This window comes from Bubalus kerabau, chromosome 5 (genome assembly GCF_029407905.1).
Source record: "Bubalus kerabau isolate K-KA32 ecotype Philippines breed swamp buffalo chromosome 5, PCC_UOA_SB_1v2, whole genome shotgun sequence".
NCBI classification, from domain to species: Eukaryota; Metazoa; Chordata; class Mammalia; order Artiodactyla; family Bovidae; genus Bubalus; species Bubalus kerabau.
The window spans coordinates 57,112,946-57,122,826 of record NC_073628.1 but is presented as its reverse complement, the minus strand read 5'-3'; the positions used below and the strand labels follow the sequence as shown (position 1 = coordinate 57,122,826).

General features: G+C 56.4%; 1 protein-coding gene across 1 annotated transcript; it reads left to right on the top strand.

Moving 5' to 3' along the window:
* The first annotated feature begins 2,806 nt into the window (after nucleotides 1-2,806).
* BLACAT1 (BLACAT1 overlapping LEMD1 locus) lies at nucleotides 2,807-2,908 on the top strand. Its single transcript, XM_055583831.1, has one exon. It carries the CDS (start codon nucleotides 2,807-2,809, stop codon nucleotides 2,906-2,908), a length of 102 nt encoding a protein of 33 aa, XP_055439806.1.
* The last annotated feature ends 6,973 nt before the right edge of the window (nucleotides 2,909-9,881 follow it).

Sequence of the window (9,881 nt, the reverse complement as noted above, 5' to 3'; positions counted from 1 at the left end):
AGAAACAGTAAGAGGAGGTTCTTCAAGGTCTGGCTTCTCCGGGGAGCCCTCCAGCTAGTGTGAAGAGAAGAAGGAAGGGGCACAGAGCAGAGACCACAGCCTGGGCACAGAGGACACCCAGGTTCCTGCCGGTGGGGCAGAGGGACTCAGGGAGGAGGAAAGGGGCTCTCAGCAGGCCAGACACTGAGTGGGCACCAGGGATGCCCAGGGACTTGCTGCCGAAAGGGCTTGAAGACCCTGCATGCCCTAGGAGAGAATGGCAGGCCAGCCAGGCACTTCCGGTCAAAGCCCTGAGCAGAATAACCAGGCTCCCCCGATACACCTTCCGCCCTTAGAAATAAGGACCCAGCTTTCCCAGGGAGGCGGTCCCCAGATCCACACCTGGAGAGCCAGGTTGCAGCCCTTTGCTCAGCTCTGAGTGGCTTTTTTAACCCTGCTTTCTCTAACGTGTAGGTCCTGGTTCCTTCCCCCATCCCCCACCTTGCTTACAGGGGGCAGAAAATTGGGCTTGCTCTCATCTTCCCCAAAGGACCGCTGGGAGGCACAGTCACAGGCCTAGCCAGGAGGGCGTGTTGGGGCTGGGGTGGTTGTGTGCATTTTGCTGTTTTGAAGAAAGCAGGCACTGGAAGGGAAGTAGGGTGGGGATGGAAAAGGATCTCTGAACCCTGGGACCAGAGACTGTGAGGGTGGAGGTGAGGGAGCCATGGTCAAAGGTACTTCCTGACTTGTTTCGGTTGTGAATTCCTTCCCCAGATCAAGTTGTTGCCCTGCTGATTCCTCCCCTATACTTTCTCCTGAACTTTGTCGATAGTACCCCTGATACACTCCACATCCTGCAGCAAAGAAAGTGTGTGCATTAACAATTACTGGTTACAAGGAACCCCCGACTCTCGCCCTCTTCCTGATCAGGCTGGGATTCCCAGTGCTCTTTCAGCCCCTTAGCTTTGGGGTCTAATTTGTTAAACCTTGATTAATCTCCTGGAACACTGAAATGAGGAAATGAAGGCCCGGAGAGGTACACTTACGTGCTTAGGGTGATACACACGCCAGCGTCATAGCCAAGAATAGAACCCAGGCCACCGAAGCCCCCATTAAGATCCCTGTCTCTCTCTAGGTTTATCACGGGAGGAATCTGGAGATAGATATAGTAGTTGTGTCTCGGCTCTGTCTATATATATCCTGGAGATTGTGTTCTGCTCTCTATATATACTCCAGAAGAGTGGGTGTGTGGCTGGTGCTGGAAAGCGGGTGATTAAATAACCAGTCTACCTACCCATGCTGACTCAAGCTGGGCTTCCTGCCCACCCAGCTGGCCATTGGAAATGAGCTGCACCTATTTATTACAGTCATTATCCGTATTACTGGGATCCTGAGTGCAGGAGGGAGGAGAGAATCCTGACAGGACCCAGTCCACTGTGGGTGCTGCGCTTAGGGAGGACCTGCCAGCCAGCTGGGCTCTCTGCTCTGCCCGGAGAAGCGTGAAGGAAGTTTGTTCAGAGGAGCAAGGTTGGCAGGACCCAAAGAACTCTCCGGAGAGCCACCACTTGGGCCCTGCCAGGTTCCTCAAAGACAATGGAGACAGTCCTCACACCCAGCACTCAGGGCTGGCCATCCCGGGCACTGTCTACAGCTGGAGGGGCCGGGGCAGGGACGCGGGCCTGCTTGTTCTCAGCCGCTTCCTCGCAGTATCTGGGCTGTCCTTGGCGTTCCTCGCAAAAAGAGAAGTGATCACAGCAGGCCCAGGGTGTGGGCCTGACCTCCATGCAGGGGGCTTTCCTTTGTCCCTTCTGCTCTTCCAGGGCCAGAGGAAGGGCAGAGAAGCGAGCTGCAGGCGTCTGCGCGTGGCCGCGGCCAGGGAGGCCTCAGTGTTTGGAGAAGGGGTACTTTCACAGACTGAGAGCTGGCCTTGAGGAGCCACGACCCCTCCCATGGCCCAGCCCGAGTTCTGCAGACCCCAGAGGGGCCCCGCCTCCTGTGACAGGGTCGTGTCAGCCGGAATAGGGGTACAGTGGGGTAGATCCAGCCTCAGCCTGTACTTCAGGCTGAGACTTTTGCACCAGGGAAGAAGCCCGGTCCTTACCCCATGTTCTTACCCCCCACCCCTCTGCCGTGCCTAGTGCTCAATAAAATAGCCCGGAGCGCTGAAATAACTCTGTCTGCTCTCTGCTGAGGAGGGTGTGGACTCGGGCTGGTCAGAGAAGTGCCTCTTGTTCCCCATAGGTTTCCCAAAGGGCCTCAGACAAATCAGGGCTGTGAGGGGCATGGGGAATCCGAGACTCAGTGCTAGGTGTCGGGTGGTGCTGGCTGAGGGGCTGCCCTCAAGGCCCCCGAAGTCCGCCCTTGGATCGCGAGACTGTGGTCCCGAGGACCCGGTGGACGCCCGATGCCCGCGGTGGCACAGCACAGGGTGGCACAGCACAGAGCTCACTCTGAGCGGGCGTGCTGCCTGCCCCCAGCCGCAGGTGTGCAGGGACGAGGCAGCCGAGGGTGAGGGGAAGGGGAGGCCGAGGGCGGGCGGCGACGAGGCAGCTGCAGCCAGGGCCCCCTCTCCCTGGGCTCGCCTGGCTCCAGTCCGAGGTGGGACTCAGCTCCACAGAGACCAGGACGCAAGGAGCTGTCAGAGACCGCCATTTGGTGACCGGCCCCACCCTCAGCGCCGGGAGAGGCCCCATGGGGCCTCTGCAGCCTCGGGGGTCCCCCGGGGTGAACCCCAGCTTGCTTCTCTCTCCTGCCTTTCTCCCACCCCCTTCCTCCTCTGCCTTTCCCTGCAGATCTCTGGTGAGTAGCCCCCGGCCTGGCCCAGGGCATGCCCCAGTTCACTTTCGCTTGCTTCTGTGGCCTCCACGGTTTCTGCAAGATGAAGAGGAAGAAGGAGGAAGCTCACAGGCAGCGGGAAACAGCGGTGTGAGCGGAACGGGGGCCCTTCTTCAGCCCCCGCCCCTGGTTGAGGCTTGGAGCAGGAAGCCTCCCTCTCACCGGGGCTCTTCTCAGGTGACCCCTGACCCCATCTCACCTGTAGACAGCAGCCTCCTCCGTGTGGCCTGGCCTCCTGCCCCTGAGTTTCCAGTCCCAAGAGCTCCCTGAAGAGAGACCCCGGCCACACCAGGGGAAGCCCAGGATCTGCTGTGGGCCTTCCAGAGTCAGAGAAGCCCCAGGGAGGCCCCAAGAGTGAAGCATCTTCCTGCCCTGGAGGCTTCTGCCCAGAGCAACCACTCCCATGAGGGACATGCTGCCTGGGGCCAGGAGAGCTGCTGCAAAATAGGAAACCGGCCGCTCTGCCAGACAAACTCCAGCAGCCTTGACCCCGGGGAAGCCTCAAGCAGGTGGAAGCGTGAGGCAGACCCCTCCAAGCCTAGGATGGAGTCTGCCCTGGGATCCCAGGACGTGAGCCCAGAGCCACCTCTGCAGGAGTGCGGCCAGGAGCTGAGTCCCCTGCCCTCCATACCCTCCCGGCGTCCCGCTGGGCCCGGCCGCAGGGAGGCCCCCTGAGCGCGGTGGAGGGACAGGGACACGGAGGGACAGAGACAGAGGTCTGTCCTCAGCTCAGCGGGCCGCCTGTCCTCTGCCCCACTCTCCTCCACCACGGAGTGCAGCCTTCCCTCCAGCCCAGCTCACCTCCGCCCAGCCTGGCCTCACTCGCCTCCACTGGGCCTCCTCAACGGCAGCTCAGATGTGGCGGGGCCTCCTCAGGGACTGCCCTCCAGGCCCAGACTGAGGGACCCCTTTCCTGCACTAAACCGAGCCCCTCCTTTGCTCTCCCGTGTTCTCGCCTCACTCACCTGTCCCTTCCTTGTCTTCTCAGAAGCCATAGCGGGGAATGCTTGCATGTGGTGCCTTTAGGGGACACTCTGATACCCTCCTGGATGTGTCCCCTAATCCTATCTTCAGGGTCAGAATCTATCCCCACTCCCAGCCTGTTTCCAGGAGGTGGGAAGCAAACGAAAATCCGTTTCCTTCCTTCTCTGCCTCCCTTCCTCTGTCTTCTCGTTTTGATGAAACCTGGCCTTCTGTCACTGTGTCTGGACCTCTCAGGTGCTAGAGGGTCACACACAGCGAAGCCAACAGCTGAGGCACGTTAAGCACATTCTGCGTCTTGAGCGAGTCTGCCGTCTACTTCGTCACTGGAACAACTCAGCCCAGGAAAACACTCTGCATCCAGGGACAAAATAGCCTTGCTGACACGTAACAAGTGACCTGGGTAGAGGAGGTCAGGGTCAGCACAGAAGGGGCTGTGCACCCTCTGCTTGGAATGTGCCCATCTCTGGGTAGTGGGGGAGGGCAGGAGACCTCTGCTGTCTCTTCTGGGAAGTAAGGGCATGTGCCATCCTGGCAGCCTTTGTCCCGCCAGCCCCACGCTCAGGGGCATTTCCTGAGCTTTGAGCAGATGTGGTGGATTCCAGGTCCTCTTTGCAAGGCCAGAGCACAGCTTAAGATCTCTTTCCTCCCAGCCTCCAGCACCCTCCTTTGCCCTCACCGCCGAGCCCCAGCCCTCTACAATCTGTTATTTTCCTTTTATATCCAGAGAATTATAAACAAATCCTTCCCTCGAGGAAGGAGCAATAATGGCCACTGGGGTCACAAGGGACAGAAGAAAACCTCCCTGGTTCTTAGGCCTCCTGAACAGTAGCGGCCTCAGATGAGGCAAAGAGATGGTCAGGAAAGCTTCCCAGGGTCCTGGTATGAGGCCACAGAGCCCTCTGGGTGGCCAGGGACAGCTCTGGCAGTTGCCTGCGAGGTTGCAGCCCCAGTGAAGTCACTTCTGTGGCGGAGGATGAAATTGTATTCCTAGAGACCGAGGTGTTGGGTGTCCTGTCCTGACCACACGGGTTGACCTGGAGGAAAGGTCAGAAGAGTGGGGAACACACTGGAGGGGTGGTGAACGAGAGCTTCTCTGCTCTCAGGGATTTCAGCTGCAGGGGTTTGGCCGTGAGCCGGTTCGGGGAGAGCTGCTTCCCCCAGGGGAACTCCCTTGGCTCTGGAGGGACACTGGATACCTTGAGCCCCCGCTCTGGAAACATGTAGAGGTCCCAAGGTCACGGCCCAGCTGTGCTTGCAGACAGCTGCCCTTGGCCTCGCCTCCAAGCCGTGGCCCCTTTTCAGTCCCGTCCCACGCTGAGGTTGAGGCAAGCCGGCAGCTGAGTAGGAGGCGGTGGCAGCTTCCTGGCAGCTCACCCACTGTCTACTGTCCCTTAGTTTCCGTCTCAGGGAAACGGGGACTTCACTCCTCTCAGAGTCTCAAAGGTGAGCCCAGGGCACGGGTTTCATCCCACAAGGCAGAAGCAGCCCCGGCATCCACAGACCATGCTCCCCAGGCAGCGGACTTGGAGTCCAGACTCTTCTTCCTCCTGTTCCTTGTGTGTGTGGGGGGTGAGGGGGGGGTGGGGGGGGTGGTCTGTCGCCTTGCTTCCAGCCCTAAGTCTCCTTCCCAGAGATCAGGTGGTACCATTGTGTCCTCCCCGTTTCCAATTCCCTCCAGTCCAGCATTCTCTCCCAGACCCCACCTTGAGGAGGTGATGGTTCTGAGGAGGGGTCGGGCCTCCTGGCCTTGCTGCGTGGCATAAGTCCTTGTGGACACGTGGGAGACCTTAGTGTCCTGTCTGCCAAAGGGAGACCTCCCCAGGCGCACCTCCCCTCCATGTGGGCTGTTGAGCGGCAGGATAAAGAGATGTGAAGGGTGCTTGAGGCTCCCATGACTTGACTGTTGTCTGGGACCCTGGCTGGAGGGCCCCCAGGGGTCTTTTTTCTTGTCTCAGGTCTTTTTTTTTTTTTTTTTTTAGAATGTCATTTCCTTCTCCAGAGCATATAAGTCAATGGGACAGTACAGGGAGATTATTAGGTTTTGAGGAAAAAAGCAGTAATTTAAGTGCAGTATGTACAAGGTAGCACAGTGGGATGCAAAGAACATCGAGCTGGGAACCAGGACTCCTGGGCTCCAGCCCTGCTTGGTCACGGACAGTGGTGTGGCCTTAGGCTAATTATGCTGTTTCTGGGATTCCGTTTCCTCAACTGTAAAGAGAGAACTGCACTAATGTCCTCTAAGTTCCCTCACGACTCCAGGGTTCTGTGTGTCTGGGAGGTCAGTGGGGCCCGGGGCTGTGGAACCAGAGCGCTTGCAGATTTCCTGTGCCCCTGCTGGTGTGCTTTGTCCATGTAGCAAATATGGGGACGGGGGATGGGAGTGATAAGGTGGATCTAAGAAAAGGTGGGAGGACTGAGGAAAAGCCAAGGCACCCAGAGCCTCTGCTAGAATCCCGCCCGCCCCGGCCCCCAGCAGCCCCTGCTCAGAGCCAGGACGCCCTGCAGTTCTGTCTCCTTCCTGTAGCCAGGACTCCAATTCCAGGCCCTGTCGGGGCCATCCCAAGTGCCACTTTTGTGCACATTCTCTCATACACACACACCTAGCAGATGGGTCTCAAGGGCCTGCTCCCTGCCGCACTTTACGTAACCCCTTGCACAGCTGCTGGTGAGCCCATCTCCAAGCTGACTGACCCGGCCCACGTTATTACCTTGCCTTCTGCAAGGGGAAGTGCCTCAGGCTGCAATCTGCTGTCTACAGACTTGAACGTGCAATTTGCCCAGCGCTCTGGGATGGGGCGTTGACTGTCCTTGGATGGAGAGCTGTGGCCCGCATCTCCCCACACTCCGCACAGCTGACTCCTGACCTCTGCAGCCCGCTTCCGCTCTCTGGGCCTCCAAGAAAGGTGGTGACAAGATCCATTTCCTCCCTACCTCATAGGAAGGCGTACATTGTATCAGATGTGCCCAGGAGTGGCTTGAACTTTTGCAGACAGACACTTGGTTTATAGCCATGAAGATGGGCTTTCACCAGAGAAGGAAATCTCAGGCTGCTGGGTCTGGTGGACTCCTTGGCATGCTGGTCCAGAAAGCGTGATGTTCACTGTGAAGGTGGCCGCTGTATCAGCAGGTGATGAAGCTGACACCACCACCAGAACCAAGAACCAGAATCTGTTCCAAAGAGCAAACTCAACCCCTCAGACACAGAAGTAAGAGCAAGAGGGAATGGTCCTGCCCTCACCCTGCTCCGGACACACAGCTCCCTAAGGCCAAGGCACTGAACAGCGAAGGAACAGGGGAGTTAACCCTCTACCCCCAGGTCAGTGCGCACTGCTCTGGCTGCTGTGGCCAGTCCTGCCTGGGATCAGAACCACAGACTGTGAAGACTTAACAGTAACCTTGGCTGTTCACAGGGGAGCCCAGAAGGTCAGGACTGTCCACCAGGAGGGTGGAGTATGGGGGCTACCCTGGACTTATTATACTGAGGAAGAAATTTAAAAATCCAAGAGCCCCCAAACTGGGCAGTCCAGGCTCTGGCGGAAACCTCAGGCTCTGGAGCTCAGGGGTTTCCTAGCGTGTGACTCTCCTGTCTCCCTCCCCTTGGGCAGCCTTCTCTTCTCCCTCTGCCCATCCCTGAGTTCCACCCTAGAGGTGGGAAGCAGGCTGGAGGGGGAGATGGCAGGACCCAGAGATCCTCAGGACTCTCCCAGCCTTCGTTGCCATGGCAACGCTGCTATTTTTATCCCATTGTTCAAGCTCAAAGCTCTGACTCTCTGTTCCAGAGAGAGGCCAGGCCTGCTTCTGCCCTCATCCTTCACTGCAGCACCTTCTCCCAGAGGCCTGGCAGGGGAAAGCGGAATGGCGGGAACAAAAGCCCGCTGGGCCACCCTCAGCCAGCGGGACTGCCTGACAGCAGTTTTCCTCTGCACCTGCGAGCCTTTGTTTTCTGGCTGGCTTAGGCACTCAGTTTTATGTTTTCAGTGAGATCAAAACTCCCCATGGTCTCCCTGAGAGGCTGCTCCAGAGAAAAAGGAAGGGCTGCTGCTTGCAATGAGTTTTTCCCACAAAGCTATGACACTGGGTTTGCTGCCCTTCTTGGGAAAACCAGAGCTGGTTCTGAAGAATGTCCTGTTGGTACAAGCCAACCCCTGGCCCCCTGAAAGGGGCTGGAGAGCTAAGTTTGGTTAGTTAGCAATCAGATGTACAGAACATCACTAGGGAACCTAACGGTTCCTCCCTTTCCTCTGCCCCTCCACCAAAGAACTGGGCCAACTGGGCATCATACCTTTGTCCAGTCTTCATGCCCAAAGCCTGTTAGCATATATTCTCTAGTCTGGGTCTGTCGGCTTCCCTCCCCCTAACCCCTCAACAGCTGTCTCTCTCCAGAGGCTTGAAGTCTTAAACTTTGATGATGCTCTTGAAGGCTGGGTTTAATGAAAAGCTTTTTTAGCCTCTCTTCCCTGGCCCAGCCTCTGGTCCTCTCCCTACACCCCACCCACTCCCATGGCAAGGTACCCCTGAGAGCCAATGGTGCTAACCTTCCCCACTGATACGCTTTGAAGGCCAGTGAGATTTGAGCCCTCCAGCTGGGGTAGTTGGGTTCAGAGTGAGCATTTCTTGCATGTCCTTAAGATCATGATCCTGGAGACAGGTCCCAGCTCTTAACCCAGTAAAGTACAATCATACTGTGTCAGACTCCTGCACTGAGGTGAACTGACTCCTGGATGGCTAATTTTTCTAGGGTGGCTGGGACCCATTCACCTAGCCTCTAATGGGTTTCATTTTGGCTCAAGATGCATGGTTTCCACAATCTATGCACCTGGAGTAAGCACTTTTCTAGTTGCCTCGGAAAAGCATGCCGGCAAATGCTGCTCTGTTAATTGCTGTAATAAACAGACTTTTATTATATCCCTTTGCAGTAAATGAATTATGTTGTCAAGGTAGATGGGGCATCCGTGTTTATTTCACACTGTAATACACTGCAGCAGTAAAAGCTAAGCATTTATTTCCACCAGCTCTGTTGGGGAGAAGGGAGACTGGGAAAAGAGGAGTATGAACATGAAGTGATGGGGTCCCGGAGGAGGCTTTGAGAGACACACAGAGAGCCCTGGGCCGTGAACCTCACTTGTGCTATCTAGAAATTGGAGGAAGGCAGGCCTTCTCCCTCCGAGCATCTCAGAGAAACAGTGGGATAAAGCTGGCTGGAGGAGATGACGTGGGGAACAGGAAGAGTGCTTTGGGACTACAGTATGAGCACATGGCTATGAAGGTGCTTTTATTTTTTACAAGAGAAATAAAGACCTTTAGGTGTACTTCTCGGGACTATTGACAGGACAAATGGGAATTTTCAGACTTACAAGGAGAGAAAGATGCCATAATATTAGGAACAAGAATGATTATATCATACGGTATGTGAATTATATATCAATAAAACTGTCTTTTAAAAGGATTATTATATCATAACTCCACTTTGATTAGAAGGGCAGCGATTTCAAATCATCACTGAAGAGGCTCTGAGGGGGCCAGAGAGCTACAGGCATCAGGTCTCACCCAGAGTCACCTCCTGTGACGCCCAGGGTAGCTGGGGCAGGGGGGCGCTGAAGTGTCTCAGGCTGCTGCAGCTTGGAGAGCGGACTGAATGCCCTGGGGCAGCCCGCCCCTTCTCCTGGAGCGGCCACCGCAGAGCTAGTAACAGGCTCGCAACAGTGGTTGCTGACGGTCTGAGATAAATAAATGCCCCACGCCTCTCAGCCTTCAGGAGTCAGCTGGAGTGTCAGCTTCTGCTGTCAGAATCCCAGTCCTTGCCCCTTGTGTGGGGAAATGTGTGCGGCATACTGCTGTCTATTAATCTGTCCTATCAGACTTGAGTCCTGACTGTGCGATGCCCTTGGGGAAGAGCCGTAGGAGAAACACGGGGAAATCACACACTGTCTGGGCCCTTGAGGAACGCACAATTTAATAAAACAAAAAGACTTGAAGGATGCAAGATGCAGGGCACAAGCAAAGTGCTTTCAGGCTTCAGGGGCCTGAGAGGGGCCTCCAAACACTCTCTCAACTGTTCAGAGAGTGGGGAGGGATCACGCAAG